The sequence below is a fragment of the Drosophila hydei genome, unplaced genomic scaffold (assembly GCF_003285905.1).
Source record: "Drosophila hydei strain 15085-1641.00,03,60 unplaced genomic scaffold, DhydRS2 tig00008119-arrow-pilon, whole genome shotgun sequence".
Taxonomy (NCBI): Eukaryota; Metazoa; Arthropoda; class Insecta; order Diptera; family Drosophilidae; genus Drosophila; species Drosophila hydei.
In genome coordinates, this window is record NW_022045830.1 from 7,243,903 (window position 1) to 7,264,764 (window position 20,862).

At 40.4% G+C, this 20,862-nt stretch overlaps 4 protein-coding genes across 5 annotated transcripts; 2 read left to right on the forward strand and 2 right to left on the reverse strand.

The window, feature by feature from the left end:
• Window positions 1-77: 77 nt before the first annotated feature.
• LOC111597403 lies at window positions 78-12,205 on the reverse strand. The gene is made up of 7 exons (XM_023312082.2): window positions 12,128-12,205; window positions 2,326-2,448; window positions 1,681-1,814; window positions 1,258-1,623; window positions 766-1,200; window positions 555-710; window positions 78-497 (listed from the first exon to the last, which is right to left on the reverse strand). The coding sequence occupies exons 1-7, from the start codon at window positions 12,168-12,170 to the stop codon at window positions 78-80; spliced, it is 1,677 nt and encodes a 558-aa protein (XP_023167850.2). The 5' UTR covers window positions 12,171-12,205.
• A 1,968-nt stretch (window positions 12,206-14,173) lies between these two features.
• On the forward strand, window positions 14,174-15,773 carry LOC111597399 (prolyl 4-hydroxylase subunit alpha-2-like). 2 transcript variants are annotated; one of them, XM_030224881.1, is made up of 5 exons: window positions 14,174-14,350; window positions 14,408-14,559; window positions 14,622-14,775; window positions 14,851-15,499; window positions 15,560-15,773. In XM_030224881.1, exons 1-5 carry the CDS (start codon window positions 14,211-14,213, stop codon window positions 15,620-15,622), a joined length of 1,158 nt encoding a protein of 385 aa, XP_030080741.1. In that variant the 5' UTR covers window positions 14,174-14,210; the 3' UTR covers window positions 15,623-15,773. The 2 variants fall into 2 exon arrangements, with proteins under 2 accessions (XP_030080741.1, XP_023167846.2); XM_023312078.2 differs by lacking the exon at window positions 15,560-15,773 and having other exon boundaries at window positions 14,851-14,926; window positions 14,998-15,061.
• A 177-nt stretch (window positions 15,774-15,950) lies between these two features.
• Window positions 15,951-17,853, reverse strand: LOC111597400 (tether containing UBX domain for GLUT4). The gene is made up of 2 exons (XM_023312079.2): window positions 17,584-17,853; window positions 15,951-17,497 (listed from the first exon to the last, which is right to left on the reverse strand). Exon 2 carries the CDS (start codon window positions 17,469-17,471, stop codon window positions 16,047-16,049), a length of 1,425 nt encoding a protein of 474 aa, XP_023167847.2. The 5' UTR covers window positions 17,472-17,497; window positions 17,584-17,853; the 3' UTR covers window positions 15,951-16,046.
• Window positions 17,854-17,960: 107 nt separating this feature from the next.
• On the forward strand, window positions 17,961-20,803 carry LOC111597112 (methylcrotonoyl-CoA carboxylase subunit alpha, mitochondrial). Its single transcript, XM_023312075.2, has 7 exons — window positions 17,961-18,149; window positions 18,237-18,993; window positions 19,056-19,562; window positions 19,621-19,912; window positions 19,977-20,164; window positions 20,228-20,399; window positions 20,461-20,803. Exons 1-7 carry the CDS (start codon window positions 18,109-18,111, stop codon window positions 20,589-20,591), a joined length of 2,088 nt encoding a protein of 695 aa, XP_023167843.2. The 5' UTR covers window positions 17,961-18,108; the 3' UTR covers window positions 20,592-20,803.
• Window positions 20,804-20,862: the final 59 nt, after the last annotated feature.

Here is a 20,862-nt window from a genome sequence, read left to right on the forward strand (position 1 = left end):
TCGACCAGAGACGCTCGATCTTGAACTTTAACTTAACCTAGATCTCAGATAGCAACTAAATATGGTCTTAGCTGGGTCTAGTTGGCCAACTGCTGTTGGCTCTCGCCCTCGGGCACAACATGCTCGTGTTCGGCCTTCGGCTGCGCCGGCTGTTGCGCCTCCTCCAGCTGGGTCTGGGCGTTCTTCGCCTGCTCCAGGCGGCGAGAGACGCTATCCATAGAATCGCGCAGCGTATCAATGTCCACAGCATTATCATCTTTGTCGCCTTCCTGCTCCGTCTTCTGGTTGTTGTACTTGGAGAAGTAGGTGAGCGACTTCATTAGCTGGTAGCTCTTCGAGATGGGTATATTGGAATCGTAGACGCTGGTGCTAGAGCTGCAGTCCACATAGAACCACCAATTGCACTTGAGTATTGTCTGATCGAAGAGCGTGTTCTCCGGGCACAGGAAGGACTTGCGCACCATGCCGTCGTCCGTGAGTGCGCACACATGAAAGACCTGGCAGGGAAAGGGGCCAAATGAAGAGTGTGCCAGGATGGATCAGCAATAACTCACCATGCAGCCCAGATCCGTGTCAGCGTAGAGGCCCGGAAAATGCTTTTGCCTGGCGCAGGAGAAGCTCGTGGGCGGCAAGTCCACTTTGGACTTGAAATTGTCATCGAAGTTCTTATCATAGCCCACCGGGTAGTACTCCTTGGGCGCATTCATCACCTGTCAATAGATTTATTAGTGGCGGCATCAGTTAAGCTCACCTACCTCAACGTACCTTGGATACCTTGTGTTCAGCCAGTTGCCTGGGCTTCTCTGTTGTCGTTGAGGTCGTCGTTGTTGTCTTCACTGTAGAAGTGCGTATAAATTCCTCTCGCAGCTTGGCAGCCAGCATTGCACGATGCTCCGCCTTCAGCTGCTGCTCACGCACGTAGATGGCATGTTTGATGGTGTCGACGGTGACATTTGCTGCCGCTGCCAGTTCCTCAACGGTCACATCTTTCAGATCAAACTTGGGCTCCTCAAACTGCAAATAGTTGGGATGCTTGGCCAGCGCGCTGCGCTGCTCCGGTCGTGCCACCTCCGACTTGGCTGCACTGGCAATGCGTGCAATGGACTCGGGCATGGCCTGGAAGACAGGCACAGCCACGGGTTGTGAAATAATTGGCTGCACGACCATGGCATTGTCCGCATGGAATGTACGATTGGAGTGCTGCACGGGAGCAAAGGTTAAGGTGGCTTGCGAGCTAAAGTTGACTATTTCACTTACCGGTTTCGCATTGCTATCCACCAGCTTGTTGTTGACGCTGACGCGCGGCTGTGTCGTGTCCACGGCAATGCGCCGCTGTGCGATGGCCTCGTTGGCCGCGGGTTTCTGTGGTATGGGCCGAAAGGCGGGCACGCCCAAGGGCAGGGGGCGAGCCTCTGTCATGAGCTGTGCCTGCTGCTGCCGTTGCTGTAGCTGTAGCTGTAGCTGCTGTTGCTGTAACTGCTGCTGTTGCAGCTGCTGCAGTTGCTGCTGTGCTTGATTCTTGACCGCCGCCTGCTGCAGCAATTGCAGATTGTAGGGACCCGGTGCCGTGGAGCGTGAACTAATGCGTTTGTCCGGCAGACTGTGCTGCTGGGGTGCAGTGGCCTGCAACGAAGGTGGTTACAGTTAGCAGTTGCTTTGACTGCGTTTAACATCACTCACCTCCTGCTGTCGCGCCGAGGGCAGCACGCCCACCAGCTCCGGCGCACCGTTCCTATAGCTGATGGCGCGTCTGCGATCGCTCTCCACATTGCTCAGCGATTCCTTGAAGCCCAGCTCGTCGCCCACACTGAGACCTGCAAGCACAACACGGATTAGGCTAGACTCGACCAAACACTCCCGTGACACTTCATCAATCAAAGCCAAAACAAGTTAATAATTAATCGCTTTTGTTCGACTCTTCTTTTGTCTTTAGACCCATAACTATTGTGTGCATTGTATGTACAGGTAAAAGGTGTAGCTAATCAACAGATCAACTGATCAACTGATCAACTGGTCAACTGGTCAATGCTAATGCTACGGATATTGAACCGCGGCTACACTCTAAACGCAGCTCTACTCGGCATTGGCATTGGCATTGGCATTAATTCATTGATGACTTAAATGCTGCAAATTATTTTTATTTTCATTTTATTGTTGTTTTTTTTTTTTTAATATGAATTCTGTTCGCTCTACTTGAGTTAAATCTATATACAGTTTAACTGGTATATATACAGCTTACTTTTAAACCAGCAGATATAGTTAAAGGTTGGTTAAGGATTTCTTCAAGTAGAAAAATTGTTTTTTTTTTTTTTTTTGTGGATTTACCTAAACCGAAATGCGCCTTGACGCCACCCAAGTTTCGTACACGAAACAGTCCAGACTTTTTGAAGTTACAATCGAGTGTGAAACCGAAATCGGACATAAAAACGCACGTCCCGCAAGCCAATCCTATAAATAAATAGAAAAAGCAAACACAGAATAGGAAAGTTCTTCAATATGATACAAAAGGTACTAGGTTAGTATATAAAGCGAGGGATTAGCATGTAAATGGGATATGTTCAATGAAATCAACTTGAAATATATATATATAAATGTTACGTATAAATGTTAAATGTTATTTAATTTGTGTAAATACGAAGAGTCCATTATTTCACATTAGTTTTAGCTATTTTGTTGCGTAGGGAAACGTGCCTCTGGCCTGCCTTAAAATAGTTTTGCTTTTTGGGTTGGGTTATCCCATTACAAAGATCTTGGCATAGGCCGTGACTGCCCGTGGCACAGTTTTTTGCAAAGGCTTATATATATAGATATGGTAATATAACTTAAAAGTATTACAAAAGATGCCCCGCATCTAATTCAAAGTGCGTTGGCTTCAAACTTTTGATTGATGCTTTCACAGATATCAAAGGGTAAAAACCCACAGCAGCTGCTCTCATGTATATCAATTATATTTAAATTGAACAAAGGCTTTTAAACACTTAAACGTTTGTACGCATTGAAGCGGAAACCTTTTAAATGTTTTTTTTTTCATAATTGCCATTAGAGAGAGCTTAAGGTATAAAGATCAAATGCCAATGGGTCAGAGCTTAGCTAATGATGCCGTGACCAAGGCAATTTCGACATGAATCCATAAGAATTTAAGATATATGTTTGTAAACCACTTCCTTATGGAGCGCAGACCTCAAATATCTCGAAACAGCAAACAGCAAAAGAGAGGAAAAATAATAAAACAGCAACAAAAGCAAGTCAAAGCTTAAACACTTTTGTGCTATAAGTAGGCACTTAACAGATTATGTGTGCGTATTGTCTGTTAGCTAATCTACATAAACAACAATAACAAGCCAAATTGCAACGTCTTGAGTTCAAATTAAATTGTTAGCATGTCAAGTGGGACATGAAATATGTATATGCTCTGAGCCCTGTAAGTGGGTTCTTACCAAATGCCAATCATAACATGCCCAGCACATGACATATGCAGATAGAGTAGAGTTCAGTTCGGTAGAGTAGAGAAGAGTGGAGACTAGAGAAGAGATGCGTAGACTAATAGTAAACTAAGATATAGTTATGTAGAGTAGTGTAGAGTAGTGTAGAGTAGTGTAGAGTAGTGTAGAGTAGTGTAGAGTAGTGTAGAGTAGTGTAGAGTAGTGTAGAGTAGTGTAGAGTAGTGTAGAGTAGTGTAGAGTAGTGTAGAGTAGTGTAGAGTAGTGTAGAGTAGTGTAGAGTAGTGTAGAGTAGTGTAGAGTAGTGTAGAGTAGTGTAGAGTAGTGTAGAGTAGTGTAGAGTAGTGTAGAGTAGTGTAGAGTAGTGTAGAGTAGTGTAGAGTAGTGTAGAGTAGTGTAGAGTAGTGTAGAGTAGTGTAGAGTAGTGTAGAGTAGTGTAGTGTGAAGTATAGTAGAGAAGAGGAGATCAGGTAGAGTAGAGTAGAGTAGATTGCAGTAATTTCATGCATATCTTATATGCGCACTTGAAGCTCAAACTAATTGCCCGAACATCGATCACTTATACGATATGAGTACATGGCATACATTTAATGCAACCACAGGCCAATTAATTGGCTTTTGCTCTTGTGTTAATAGCTAAGCTCATTCAGTCAGTCAGTCGAGCTTTGGTTCAAGGAAAATGGAGCGTGTTTTAATAACAATGCGGACTTTGGCATCAGCGAGGCCCAATTTTTCGTTTAGATGAACGTCTCTTTGCGGTTCACTCGGGGTTAGAGACTGCAGCTTGGTGCCATTAATGGATCGTAAACCACCAAATGGGCAGTCGCCATGAGAAATCAGCATTAACATCTTCCCATATTTTCATTAGACCTAGAATAACGAACATTCATAAAGCAATGTCTAGCAAGCAATTATAAGTTTTTAGTTCAAATATAATGAGACTGAAACTTCAAGTTTTCTTAATGAATTATTAATTGAATTCCTTTCAAAGCTGACTTATTGTATTTTTAGAATAATTTATAGATAAGGTATATAACATAATATATATCTATGCTAGATACTTCAATGTTTAAGATATTGTAAACTCTATTAGCGCGCCTATGTTAATAGACTTTATTGGCCACATAGTTATATAGAAAGTTATTTTTCGTTACTATTGGATATGCATAATTAAAAAATATGAGTTGAGACTCATATATAAAATATATATGTTTATGTATGCCGAATGCTGAGCTTCTAAGATTTATACTTAATATCTGAAATACAAATAGACTTTGTTCATAGGAAATCCAAATGGAAGTCATAATAAATATCTTTAAGCATGATATATATTCCTTATAGAATTCTTGGCATATCACATTCTCCTTACATTTTATATTTAATAAATTTAAAACAAATTTATCATTTATAATTAATACTAATTGTCCACAAATCAAAGTTGTCTGCATTTGCTACATTTATTATCATAGTCTTAAGTTTAGCCTCGCTCCCAATAAGCAAACCTTAAAATATTGAGAAATATCTGTGGACGAGGTCAGCAGAGATCCTAGCTCCAAATCATTGGAAGATGCGCATCTAAGAGGCATATACTTTTTAACTATGGCTAACGTCAGCAGTAACTCAGTGGCAAAATGTTGGCTTTCTACCTGTAAGCAAGTAAAAGGTAAATTTTCTGTCTGATTTATAGATTTTTAAACTAGACATTGTTGGCCAAATACATACATATATATCAAATTTCACTTTAGCAAAAGCGTTAACATTATGAAATATATAGTTATTTCGGGCATGCCACGCCTCTACCTAACATCTTCAAACTATCGTACAAGGGTAAATACGAGATAATACTATAAATTTCAAGCCTCTGCTTTAAGTTCATACGGACAGACTGACAGTTGGATAGACAGATATAATCTTCAAATACCAGCTTAAGCTCGAATTACACAAGTTTACTCCACAGACAACATCTGTATGTATGTATACATGAATATATATATATATATATATATATATATATATATATATATACATTATAGTTAGATAAATACAGGTATATCGCTCTGTAAGTATTTCTTATCAAGCATAGCAAATAAAATTAATCCCTTAAGACTCCTTTTTAGGCACACGAAAATATTCCAAAGCCAATCATATTTAGAAAACTTTCATACCAGCCGACTCACCCAAATTTAATATTAAATAGATTTTTGTCAAACTTAATTGCACTTTTACCCATTTACCCATTTGCATTAGGCATTCGCCGCGTGGGCCACGCTGCGAAGCGAGTAGCAATTTTAATGACCCACCAGAAATGGGCAGACAAATTTGTTAATAGAGACATTAAAATAGATTGAGGCTCAGGGCGAAATTCACAGCCAGACACAAATAAATAGGCAAAAGGCAGGCAGAACAATTAGCCACGGCCAACAAAATAAATGTTTGTATTTGCAATTGGTATGCAAGAAAACGGCAAAGCAAATTTGTGCAGCGCTTCAAAAGGTTTATACAGGCGAAGAGCAACAGCCGGCAAATAGACCGGTGCACTGTCAGAGACAACAACAGGCAAAGCAACAGCAACTAAACTTACAACAAATACAACCATAAGTTAGTCAGAGGCCGCTTTCACTCGTCATCATCTCGCGCGCGTCTGCATGAAATGTTTGCTCGAGCTGCAAGCTTTATGACTTGTCGCTGGAGTCGCACGGCGAGCAAATAGAAATAGAAATTGAAATTGAAACTGGGCAAATAATGAGGCATAAATATGCAGTCGATAATGCCGGTCGGTTAGCATATGCCATTGACCGATGCGACGCACGAGCCACAACTTAGGCGTAGCTAAGTCTTACTTTCCGTTTCGATGACGGCGCGGCGTTGTGTACTTTTCCTCAGCAGGAGAAGATCTCCACAGCTGCCAGCCACATCCAGTTAGCACCTCGCCGCGAAAGTGGGTCAGCAGTCAGCAGTCAGCAGATACAAACAATATAACAACAGTAACAACAACAAGCATTGATATTAATTGCTGTTGCTTTGCGGAATGTTTTGCTGTTGTTTCTTGACATTAATTCAATTTGACGATCGCTCGGCCCCAGAGCTAAATGCAAATATCTTGTATAAATTATGGCCCATCACTTGATTATCTGCGCCCAAGCATTTTAGTTCAGCCAAAAAAAAATTAATAATTAAAAACTTTGGTAAGTGTTTCTCTCTCTCTATAAAGCCTTAACCTCTAAGTCGGAGCTGCGAGTTTATAACAAGCAAATACGAATTCCAATTTGGTTTAGGTTTCGGTGTGTAAACTTGGTTCAAAATACTCGGCAGAAATGTCCAGGTAATGCTTAAAAGACCATGTTTTAAGTTATACTTAATCTCTGAGCAAGAGCTTTGCTTGCCTTAAGCCAACAGCTGAAGCCAAAGATATCATAAGAGTTGCAGCTTAAACGTTTTCTATTAGCAGCTCCAATATGTAGTTAACAATAAATAAACATTTTAGGCTCGAACCGTTTCTTTTTCAACCGGTTTTTTGCAGCCTTCGTTTGCTCGTTTTCCTTTTGGCGAACACTTTTTATCATATATAAAGTATTTTTGTCTTTTATATAGTCAAACATATTTTTTTCCGCGCCCAGCATCTGTGTTCATGTTGGCTAGCTTTTATGTTCAATATTTGTTGTTGTTCATTGTCAAGCGCAGCGCATTGTTCAAATCGGAATCTAAAGAGCGTATAGCCCAGAAATACTAAAGTGTTAATGCTCAAAGAAACAAACGAATATAAAAGGAAACAGCTTGAATTGAATTAAACGATTTGCATTTAGCATAACTCTGGGAGTTCCTTTCCCTTTCAGGTCTAGACAAAATATTATGGCCAAAACATCAAAGCTTGACCTCGCCAACTTATGAGATTCAAATTTCCCACGAGAGATGCCTTAAGACGCTTAGCCAAATGAATTGCTGATCATTTTCACGGCATGATTGAAAACGCTGAGATCTGACGATCTATGTAGAAGATAGTGTTGCCAAGTTGACCTTGTGAGCCAGACATAGTTCGACCGTTGGACCTACGCGTGAGTGGTATCTCAGTCAAGTGTCAAAAGGGAAACCAGCCCAAAACACTGGGCAGCAATAGCGGCCCAGCATCTGCGTAAAGTGTTTGCTGCCAATCCGCATGCTAATTCGTTTTGTCAGTTAATTATGTTAATTGAACGATGGTCTTGACAGTGAGTGATAGGGCTCCAAAACAAAACACCCATCAGACAACGTTGCGGCTCCACTTCAAGATCTTTCAAAAATGTCGAATTAAATTGCAATTTGAGAGCCATTTGTTGCATGTCTAGTGTGTGTTGTTGACTGACTGTGTATAGATGTGTGTGAGTGTGTGGCCTATGTATGGTCACAAAACAATAACAAACCAGAGCTAAATATTTATTTTGACATGCCGAAGCTCTAATGCGCTTTCACCTGCAATAAATCGATAATGTTTAATGTAAATATTTGTTAAATAAATATTTAAGCAAATACAACTTTAGTTTAAATGAAAAAAATGTTTAAAAAAATTAAACTTGGGAATCTTAATGAAATTTTTAATAAATAAAATTAAATTTTTTATAAAATATTTAAGCAAATAAAACTTTAGTTTAACGGAAAAAATGTTGAAAAAATTAAATTTAATAAAAAATCTTAACAAAATGGTAATAAAAAAAAATTATTTTTAAAAAAAAAATATTTAAGGAAATGCTATTTTAGTTTAACTTGAAAAACTAAGAAAAAAATTTAAATGAATTAAAAATTAAATTAAATAAAGAAAATATTTCATTTATTAATATTTAAGCAAATGGAATTTTACTTTAAATTCCAAAAAAGTAAACAAATTTTCTAAAATTTGTATACATAAAAAAATATGTATGAAAAAATGAGGTTTTAGTAGTGGAGCGAAACTACTTTCAAATACTTTCAAAGATAAAATATCTCGATAGACATATTTTATGAGTTATTTTCAAGTTCATATTGAGCACGTCACAAAACCTTTAGTGAAATAAATTCTGATTTTAGGCTATAAAGATGCCTGTGTAAAAAATTCATTAATAAAGTCATAAAATCATAAAATAAGTCAAAAGTAATCAAATATTTTGATTGATATATTGATCTAAGCAGAGCTGATTATTTATTTATATTTGAAAGACAACAAATGTTAAGAGCAACAGGCTTAGCTCTAAAGTTAGGGCAATACAAATGCGAAGCGACACTAACAAATGGTAACAAAGACGCCCAGAAGCGCTGCAGCCCGGGGTGAACAAAATGACTCTGGTAGTTGGAGATTAAAGTGGAGATGGGAGATGCGAGATGTAGATGAAGTCACAGTTGGAGTCATAGTCGCGTGCGTGACCTTTGAAGGTCTTACGTGAGCGAACGGATTGCGTGAGCGAGCCCAAATAGCCGCCAGCCTACGAGAGACGCCACTAATACAGTAAACTATGGCACTATTTGCAGCCAGACAATAGACCCCACATGCTCAGGCCTACAAATTATGTGGCTGTGGACCAATTGTGCTATGGTTGCTGCTTGCATGCGCGACTGCTGAAGATGCGATAATTATGCTATAATTCATTGTTAATTGTGTACAAAGTGAGACGCTTGGCGGAAAGCTTTGATTAGGTCACGCCGAGCGAAAAGACGCCAGGAATTCGCAAGTGAAATCAAATAATGAAGCAATCAAGAGCTCACTTACAGCTGCATGTATTACACATTAAAACAAAACACAAGATAAGGTATATACAGGGACGCATCTGTTGATTGCCATGTGCCAGCAGAGGTGGCTACGGGCGCGCCTTTCACTTTGCAAATTGTTCACTTAGTCACTTAGGGCAGCATATTTTTTACTATAGTGCTAAGATCCATCAATATGACAATGCAATTTGTAGGTTTCTTTTGTCTGCTTCTTATGTTTTGATGTGTTAATTAAGTAGAAACCTAAATGCTAATTGCTATTTGAAAGTCATTTGAAATACGCGCGTCACACGGGGCGTATGCGCATTGTAGGTTACTTAGACAGCGGCAGCAACAGCTTCAATTACAATATTATCAACTACAGCTAGCCCTTAAGAAGTTGCATAAATCACACTGCCAAAATATGGGTTATATAAAACATAGCAGACAGAGTGAGAGAGAGAGAGAGAGAGAGAGCGCGAGACCAAGAGAGAGAAGCGATGCTAAAGCGCTGCGTCATTGACCACAAAACAAAAGTCTGCGACGCGCAGCAAAGCATAAAGCAGCAAAAAGGGGAAACCAACTTGATGCGGCTGCAGACGCATCTCAATGAGCTGATTGGCTTGGAACTGATGAATCACTATGCTCGATTGCCCAAGTTGAGCTGAAGCTGCGACTCTGTCTGAGCTTCAGGCCACACACACACACACATGAAGCCGCTAGCCGTCGGAGTTGATTGTGCAATCAGGGCGTAGTTTCGCCGCATTTCTAGCCAAATATGATTCAGCGCTGTCAAAAACTGAGCCAAGCTGCAGTCTTCGCATTCCATTCCAAACAGTTTCAACAAAAACAAAAAAAAACAAACCAAGTCATATTCAAATGAAGCCTGATGCTTATGCAGATTTATCAACGCTTCTCTTTCCGTTTCAAACGATGCCGCTTGGCAGTTAACGCCGCATGGTGTTCGGCTTGGTCTGATTGCCCATCTTCAAGCTGAACTTGACCGATTTTTTGTGTTAAGTTGGGCGTGTGCGTGCTAGCCAGAATGTCCATCCGTCAATGTCGAGGCAATGTCCAACTTGAATCAAACGTTACACTTCACTCAAAGTTGCTTATGCCAAATTGCAGTGCGAAGGTTATATCAAATTAATTTGCATGCGAATTGATTTATATGACCAAGCGAAGCCAAACGATCACACCTGCCAAATTGCGGCCATGGATGCAAATAATGACTAACTGCCTAACTAAGGAGGGGCGGAGGGTCACTGCTTCACTTCAGCCAAGTTCAACTCTAGAACTAAATGTGTGCGCCTTTTAATGAGACACACTCGAGTCCGGAGGGAGCTGCATCTACTGAATCTATCAATTGCAATCGCTCGATAATCAACACACAGAACAAAAAGACTTTTAGTACGCTTCACATTTTGTGGCAAGTCATTGTTTATAGCTCCAAACGAAAAACACATATCAAGTTGTTTTTGTTTCGTTCAAGTTACATTAGCAAGGCTTTAAATGCTCGAGCTCGTTTGCATTGAGAAACCGCCGAGCTGAAATATTAAACATACCCAAAAACCACAGAAGCTAGCCAAATAATCGAGCGGTAAACCAGAAAAAAGACTGCAAACCCAAAACACAATGCAAAAACGAAACCATGAAGTCAAGGGTGCACGAATGAGTAATACCCTATAAAAGAGTGCGCTTTGAGCTAGCTCGAGCTGCCGTTCAGGATAAAATTTTGCATTTCTTGTGAATGATATTTGATTAAGGGAAATAAGAATGTTGCCTGAAATACAATTCAATCTGAAATTATTTAATTATATTTTTGAAAATCCTCATTGGACTTTTTTATATATCTTTATATCTGCTCCAATTTCCTACCCAATCCAATATGCTTAAGAAAATATTCGCTTTTCATCCCTTTATAATTTGATGCTCTATAGCTAGATCCTACTCATTATATTTCCAGTTCAAGCCAGACCCTTATTTAGTAAAAGTAACTCAATTCATAGCAAAAATACGCCTTAAATAAAAGTCCCAACTGCTTCCGCTCAAACTGCATGCTACCCAATGAAAATAGCCACAGGGTGTAACAGGGTAAAAACTTATCGAAAAACTGCAACAAGAGTATTAAAGCGCGCTGCAATCAAATGGTTTTATGCGCTCGTTGTTGTTGTTTTTCTTGTCTTTCGAATCTTGTTGAGCGCAGCTTTATGAGCACTGCCCACCTGCATAGAACAGGTGACTTAACTTAATTGAATTTGCTGCTCATCTCAATTGCATCCAAACTGAAACGCAAATCACTTGAAATTTAGACCATGCATAACCTGTTGTGAGAGCAGCTCTTCTCTAAGCCATTCTCAGCCGGTCTTCTATGTAACGTGTACAACACTTAACTATGATGCAAAAGAATATTTGGGTTAACAGCCGATGCGGTAAGAAGCTTTATCACTTCTTTTGAGAAGGTAGCGGAAACGAAAGACTTAGGACGCAAACTTGATTTCAAATATACGAAATTATTAATAAAATGAAACGTAATATCTACGATAAAAGGCTGTAAAGAAACAGAAGACTTAGAGCACAAACTTAAAATATTATTAAAACGATTTAAGGAAAATTACATAATTGGCTGAAAAAAATATGCAACAATTGACGAAAAATGACTGTGATTAATATAGACAATAAATAATATGGACAATAATAAATGAGACAAAAATAAATAAATGACTTAAGCCACAAACTTGATTTACTACACAAATTAGAAAGAAATACTAGATGAATGCATTAAAAAACTATATTACATGCCAATATTGACAAGAGATAAAACGAAAGACATAAGAGACAAACTTGTTTTGATATGAAGAAATTTAATAATAAAAAAAATAAAAACAAACCACAGAAAAAATACTCTACAAATGAACATTGAATTAAGTAGTTCGACCAACACCGCATGAAAAGAGCCCATTCAGAGTTTGTTAGGAAAAATACGATTTACTCACTTGCCGCCTGCATGATCAGAAATCCAATAACGAAAAAATTCATTTTGTTTTCTTCAGCTATATTTAATATTTATTTTGATTAATTGTGATTCGGAAGGGGGAAATGTCGCGTCGTTTTTTTTTTGTTAGTTTGGTTAACTTCGTATCAATTTTTGGCTGCCAACTTCCTAGTGGAACGAACAAACACTCACGCACTCGCACACACTGAATAACTTTACTGAAAAGCTGTAAGCAGAAGTAATTGTAATTTTAAGTTTTTTTTATTTGTGCTTTTTAATGCGCTTAAGAAAATGGAAAATAAAACGCTTATTACGATATGGGCACGAGCATATTATAAAATGGCTTTATGCACGACTCGTGCTGCCGCAGATGGGCAATGCGAGTCGGAAGTGGCTGCTTTAATTAAATTTAATGAAGCTATTACAATCCTCTCTCTCTCTCTCTCTATACATATTATATATGCGTATATTACTTATTTGAAAGCCTGCTGAGAAAACAAAGTTAGATATCAGATAAACAATTGCCGCTGTTGAAAAATTGAACAAAAAACCGGTAAACAGAAACGCAAATGAGCTGGACAAACACTCTCTCTTTCCGTTTAAAGTAAAAGTGAAGAGCCACAGCCTCTGTGGTCGACTAATAAAAACAACGCGGCGTGGGCTGAAAATGTTTTGCATTTCCATTAATAAATAGTTTTTATAAATATAATTTTCATATATACACAAGCAAATATGACTCTACGCGCAGACAGGTGTAGTTGATATTTAGCTAAAAGGCCAGTTTTTATCTGTTTATTTTTTCTTTTATTTTTTTTCCGTTTAGCGTAGCGGACCGAACACTTTCCAATCAGTTAGTCGGGCCGCTTGGTTGATTTTTTGGCTCTCGCGCCATAATTTTTTTCTTTGGTTTTGTAGCTGTCGCATGTTGTTTGTCGTTGCCACGCCCCCCTAAAAACAAAAAATGTCAGCACGTTCAACCGCCTACTGGTACAACAACATCACCAACAACAACAACAGCAATAGCATAGCAAAAGCAATAGTTAACGTGCTTCGGTTCTGCGTTTAAAGCTTGTAAAGAGATACAAATCACAGGTAAAAGTTGTTTGCGTTACGCTTTTATTAAATTCGTTTGTCTGCTTAATTGTGTTAGCATATTTTTCGGTTTCATTTAAATTAGCACACTTTGGGCTGTTGCTTTAATAAGTTAACAAATTCACACATAAACATAAATAATTGTTAATCTATTGATAAACTGGCAACGACCTCGCCTCAGCTAATAGACGCGAATATGTATTTCACTTTTTCACATTCTCGCCATTTGTTGTTGTTATTAAATTGAATATATATCTTAATATATATTTATATATGTACACATATATGTATTTGTGTTTGTATTTGTGTTATTGTAATTGTCTCCTTTACCGATCTGCGTTTACGAAAACACTTCGAAACGTGCTCGAATGCGCGCTATATAAAACTAGTTGCTTCAACGAGCGGCCAACGACTGAAAACTCTGAATATGATTCAGAAATTGTGGCCACAGTAGGCCAGCGCCGAGCTCTGTTGGCCTCTTTGGTCTTTTGGCTCGGTTTCGAAAGCGACGACAGCTTCGCGCATGCGTGCCCGTCTCTGAGCATGTCTCTCTCCACATATGGACATGTCTGCCCGCCACTTTCCAACACTGGCTAACTGACAGCGAACTTCAAATGCCAAAAATCAAAACTGATAAGAGATTAAATTATAAATAATTATTAAATTATAAAAATAATATAAAAATACGGATACGAGAGCAGGCTAAATAGTTAGTGGATAATATTAAAATAAATAACCATAAACTCTATTTAAATTTATGCTACTACTAGTTCTACTAAGTAGTTCTATCCTATCAACCTTAGCGTATTCTATCCCACAGCTAATTAAGTCATGGAAAATTACAATTGCATGGCTAATTTTCCAAAACAAAACGTTTTAGTATACCTATCTAATAAGTAAACCAATTAATCGCTGAAAACAAATCTCTTCCTAGAAATAAAATGAAGTTAATAAAAATAATCCTCATCTCAATATTCTTAAGAATTAGTGCCATGAAGAATCTTGTAAAAGAAAAATCGTATGCAGCATCAACAGAAGTGCTAAAGGTCCTCTTGAACTATGAAGAGATGCTGGAAGACAACTTGCATGACTATGTGATGGAGCTTAAGACTAAACTTGACCTAACGCAACAGTTAGTAATTTCTATTCAAAAACTTTTTGTATATATTTTTATGATTATGTTCCCCAGAGCCGTGGAAAATTTTCGTAATGAAGCGAGCAGAATGAGCGCAGATTTTGAGACATTTCGAAGCAATCCGCTTAGCAGTTTCGCTCTCATACGACATCAGCAGAAGGATTGGCATAAATGGGCTTTGTTTATGAAGCAAAAGATTGGAGAGGGTAGTATCATGATATATATATATATTATATGTGAACTTTACGCATTTTTCTTATGCCTATAGCACATATTGCTTATGCGCAGCACCTGCGCTCGAAATTGCCCACAGCTGTCGATCTGCAGGATGCGAATCGCAATATCGAGCTGCTGATAAAGTATTATCAACTGAGCCCCAAAGAGCTGGCAGAAGGTACTCTCTTACAATATTCACAGCCAGAGTATGTCTGATAATACCTATCAAATGAACTGCTATACTATATCTATCTTATTATCATTCTTGTTTCCATTCTCAGCTCTGCTCTCTCCTCTTTGGATTGTTATGCACTGGGAATGTTTAACTATGTTCAAAAGGAGTATTTAAAGTCTGAAGTGTGGTTCAATATCTCGCTATCGCTATACGATACAAGTCAAAAGGATAAATACAATGTTTATAATTTCAGTGAAAAGAACCTACACAAGTGGCTAGGTGTACTTCTTGTAAGGCGCAGGGAGCACACGCTTGGAATGTGGCACTTAAATCAGGCACTGGATATAATAGACTACGATGATGAGATGGTATCAATGGCAATCATTAGGGAACACTGCTCGGCTGGCTTCCGACGACCCACACACCTGCATTGTCGCTATAACAATTTTATGACGCCCTTTCTACGCATTGCACCACTCAAAATGGAGGAGCTCAGCCTGGATCCACTCATTTTGCTTTATCACAAGGCGATCTACAACAGCGAAATTGAATCTTTGCTAAACAGAAGCTTAAATTTAAACCCACCATTGGCACATGAGGAGCAACTATCCCCACTGCGTGACTTAGATCAGACTATAAAAGAGAGAGTGGTAGATATGTCTGGCCTTAACATGGATCACTCTGAAGTGTTCCACTTAAACAACGACGACATTGGCGTAGGTTTTCATCTAGAAGAGGATGAGTTGCTTGAAACGGTAAATAAACACATATATTCTATATAGTTCCGTATAGATTAGCCAGCCTAACTTTTTCAGGCAGATCGACCTAGGAATCGCATAGCTGGTGTATTATTTTATGTAAGAATCTTTAGCTTCTGAAATAAGCATGATGAATATGTCCTTTCTCTGATAGTTGGAAGCTGTTGAACTGGTCGGTGCTACAATATTTCCTAAGCTGAATCTAACCATCAGGCCCGAGAAAGGAACTGCACTGCTGTGGCACAATTTACAAAGCTGTGGTGCAAGGCATCCAAATGCACTTCATGCCACGTGTCCTGTCATTGGTGGCTCTACATATGGTAAGACCCGAGCATTTTGTATTGACTCGAAAATGAGATTGACTTTATTTGAAGTGCTGACAAAATGGATTTATAACCTGGACCAGATGTTTAATAAGCCATGCCAGGCGAACTGTACAAACAGTTGAAGCAATGCTGCAACAGTTAGTCGCCTTTACAATAAAAATGCGAATTTCATTTAATATCACGTTAACTGTTCGCTTAAAGTCGCTTTAATACGACTACTAACTAGGGCTGACGCCGGCCTTGGCGATGCGATACTTTTGCACTGCAAAGAGAGCACCCTCTTCCGAGGTTAGCTGAGCGATAAATTTATCGTCTAGGAATCTGTTAGTCTTTGCATTTAGTTTCTCCTGAACGAATAGAAAGTGCAATACGGCATTCGGCACACAATTGAGCTCAAGCAGAGTCTCGTTCGAAGGCAAGATCTTCTTTGGCGGTATGGTGAATAGCTGAAACTGTTCGCTGGGGGTCGCCAGAAATCCGCGTACAAACTCTGCCACCTTCTCAAGCGTTTCATGTGGCTTAAAGATGCCCTGGAGCACATGGCGATCGGGGAATTGAATGCGTAGCACGCAGTCCTTGTATTGATTCAGCTTTGCCAGCATCGCCTTTTGGCGTTCCAATTCGCGTAGATTGGACGTTAACAAAGGCGCATCCTCATTGCCAGAGGCTGTACGCTTCAGATCCCGCAGCACCATTTTCAAATCGTTGACAGTCAAATCGAAGAACGAATCGGGCAAATCATCGTTGTGTCTGTTGGCAGCATCCAGTGAAAACACTATAGCGTTTCGTGGACCAATTATATGTACAACTGGAGCCTTCTTTGTGAAATGTTCATCCACATCATCCGTATAGTGCGACTCGTCATTGCGATTGTGTAGTTGATAGCCCGAGCCACTGCCCCAGTCATATTTCGGTTGCTCGGGTTCACTTTTTTGTGCCTTTGTTTCGGCAGAAGCTGCAGTTTCAGCTGCCGTGGACGAGCTTTCATCGGGAGCAGTGCGCTTGAGCGATTTCAACATATCATTGGTAACTGCAAAGCCACCGCCACCAGTCCCAGAGGCGCCCATGGCTGAGCGCGAGGTGCTGGGCTCGTCGTCCTTTGATTTTGGTTTCACCGCGGCCGGTTTGTACACGTTAGCTTGCCTTTTAAGGTCTTCCGGTTTCTTGTCGATTAATCGCATCATGGCGCGTCCTTCGATTATGCCCAGTGACTTCAATGTGGTCTGACGCATGTTATCTGCGCCAATAACCTCACTACGCATATAAATGATAACCGGACTTTCGTAAGACTCTGATTGCACACTGAAAAGCTGCTGCACCACACTCCAGACGTTATTGCTCGGCACAAACTCTCCTTGCTTGCGTGACCCATCGTTCAGCTGAATGCATACGACAACGTTGCTCACCGGCCGCCGTTTGTCCGTCGGCTCCATTTCCAGGACACAGTTGTTGGGCAGACCGCTAAAACGGAATTGCTGTGTCAGACTGACATCCTTGTTGTGGAATTTGAGGCAATGTTCTTCGCTGTCGAAGCCATGCTTTGCACTTGCCGTCTCCAGGATCTCCAGTAATGTCATGTCGGCCTTCACGTTGACATTTTGCCGACGACCATTGGGCATCAGGACAGTGACGCGCTTGTCCATGCTTCAATCCCGCTTTCAATGAAGCCCTATTATGAACGACATGTGAAATAAGTTTTTCAAAATAAACAAATAAGGACAGCTACTTGACTTTAATGATAGCCTACAAATTCACCTTAAAACTCCACAACTTCTTAGGGGCCTTCAATTCGTAAAATCCTATTGTAAGTTTTTAGCCAAATTTTCGCCGGTCACCATTGGGTTTGCATCGAATCGTTCCGCTTTGATTCGATAACTAAACTGTGTTATCGAACTAAGTTCTTGAGTAATCGTTCCACTAGCTCTCACTATAAATGTCTAGTTGATTTCCAGTGTTTACTTTAAAATAAACGTAATATTTAAAACTAATAAAATAAAAAGTTGTTTTATATGTACGTTTAAAGCTATATAAAAATGCGGCATTAATTTAAATTTTGGAGCTGCCAACTGCCTTACAACTATTTCTAAATCACAACAAAACAATGCCCAGCTGTTTGAGCTATCGATAAAAATTTATTGACTATCGATGTATCGTCGTACATGTGTTACGAACCGCAACAACAAGTGTTGATCGCATTGATCGTGTGCGAAGCGATTGTGATAACACGGCTGGCAATAAAATAATTTAATTTATTAATTATTTACATTAGTTAGCAGCAAGATGTACACACGACTTTTGCAAAATTTCGGCAACAGCGTCAGGTAATGCAGGCCAAGGAAGACAACATTTAGAAAACTAAGCGTCTTTTTGTGTAGGTAATTGTTACATAAACACTTTATCTTCTGCAGGTGCATGGCCACAAAAGCCACACCAAAGGTAAAGCCGATCAACAAAATTTTAATATCAAATCGAGGCGAAATAGCATGTCGCGTCATCAGAACTGCTCGCAAACTGGGTGTGCGAACTGTGGCTGTCTATTCCGATCCCGATGAGCACAGCCTGCACACTGAGTTGGCCGACGAAGCATATCGCGTTGGCGAGGCAGCGTCTTATTTGCGTGGCGAACGAATTCTGGAGATCGCCAAACAGTCAGGTGCGCAAGCAATACATCCCGGATATGGCTTTCTCTCCGAGTCAGTAGAGTTTGCTGAGCTGTGTCAGAAAGAAGGTGTCATATTCATGGGCCCACCCAGCTCAGCCATACGCGATATGGGCATAAAAAGCACCAGCAAGGCCATTATGGCAGCTGCAGGAGTGCCCATTATTAATGGATACCATGGCGATGACCAGTCGGACGCATGTTTACAAGCCGAGGCTGCCATAATTGGCTTTCCCCTAATGATCAAGGCGGTGCGTGGTGGAGGCGGTAAGGGTATGAGAATTGCAGAGAAACCCGAAGATTTTCTTACTGCTTTGAACTCGGCGCGCACTGAATCCTTGAAGGCTTTTGGCGATAGTTCAGTGCTGCTCGAGCGCTACGTGCGCTCACCCCGACACGTGGAGGTGCAAGTATTTGCTGATCAATATGGTGATGCTGTTTATCTATGGGAACGCGATTGCTCAGTGCAGCGTCGTCATCAAAAAATCATTGAAGAGGCCCCAGCGGTGAGTTAACATCTTGATATTAAGCTAAAATAATTAATCTGAATTCTTTGCCTAATGTGTAGCCTGGTCTAACTGAAGAATTGCGTCGTGAGCTGGGCGAAGCTGCCGTACGCGCAGCTAAGGCCGTGGGCTATGTAGGTGCGGGCACTGTTGAGTTTATACTGGACAAAGAGGACTTGTCTTTTCACTTTATGGAAATGAATACGCGTCTGCAAGTCGAACATCCCATATCAGAGATGATTACCGGCACCGATCTCGTGGAATGGCAGATTCGCATTGCCGCTGGCGAACCGCTGCCGCTGACGCAGGCCCAGATCACACGCCGCGGGCATGCCTTTGAGGCACGCATATATGCAGAGAATCCTCGCGGTGGCTTTTTGCCTGGCGCCGGACCATTGCGCTATCTGAACACCCCAAAGCCAAGTGCTGAGGTGCGTGTGGAGACAGGCGTACGAGAAGGCGATGAGGTATCTGTACACTACGATCCCATGATTGCCAAATTGGTCGTTTGGGGCGAGAATCGCACCCAGGCACTAAACTCGCTGATTGCGCGCTTGGGCGAATATCATGTGAGTAGTCCATTTGACTGTATATGAATGCCTTTGCTTAATCCAATGCCACTTTTAGATTTCTGGTCTCGAAACAAACATCAATTTTCTCATTGACTTAGCCTCGCACCCGGAGTTCCAGCTAGCCAATGTGCACACAGGCTTCATTGAAGAACACTTTGATACACTCTTTCCGCCCATAGTCGTTGAACAGCAGCAACTGAGCCAAGCCGCTCTGTCGCTGATCTTCAATGAGCTACAGGCTGCGAGCACCAATGCCAGCTGTCGGCAGGATCCTTTTGCTGCAGCAGCAAATATACGTCTCAATTACGCACTAATTCGCAGCTATAACTTGAAGGCACATGACAAAGGTATACCAACATCTTATTAATAGTCAAATTCTACTTCTAAGCTTCGTTTTTATTTATCTTGTAGTTTATGCCGTGGATGTAAAGTATGATAATGGGAACATCGATATCCGCGTCGATGGCGGCGCTTGGCAAGTCATTAAAGCCGAGCGCGTTCAGGATAATGGACGCTTGAAAATACGCGCTAACATTGATAGCAACATATCAACCTACAGTGCCAACATCGATGGCGCACATGTAACGCTATTCTTGGAGGTAAGAAAGTTCGAAAAAAATATCTTGCTCAACTCAACGTATTGATTTTGGTTTTGTAAAAAGAATGGCAAATTGGACTTTGAGCTGGTGCAGCCCAAATTCCTGAGCGCTCAAGCTGATCAGCTAGGTAGTGGCGGCTCCCGTGTGGTGGCTCCTATGCCTGGCGTCTTGGAAAAAATCTTGGTCAAGCCCGGAGATATAGTCAAGAAGGGTGACAGTCTAGCTGTGCTAATCGGTGAGCTAAACATAAATTATTTTCTATAAATAAACTTTCTAAGTTCTACTCAAATTATCAGCTATGAAAATGGAGCATATTTTGAAAGCACCAAAGGATGCTACAATCAAATCGATTGGCGGAGCTGTTGGTGACAATATGGCCAAGGGTGCGGCAGTCATAACATTCGTTGACGACGATGTCAACAACTAAGGAATCAGCTGTGATTCAACCGAAACTTGTTGCATTTATTATGTACAGAACTTTACTTGTTGCATTTATTTCTGTGCCCCGAAATTGATCGGATCAATTTTAAGCTAAACCACGTGCATTTATTAGACTTAAGCGTAGATATTTCCATTTAATGGAACTTTGTTATAACTTGTCTCGAGGCAATAAATAATACTGGGTGTAATTATTTTATATTGTATAAGCCATGGTTTTCATCTGACTTAGCCAATGCTGCCATACAAAAAACTTGTTA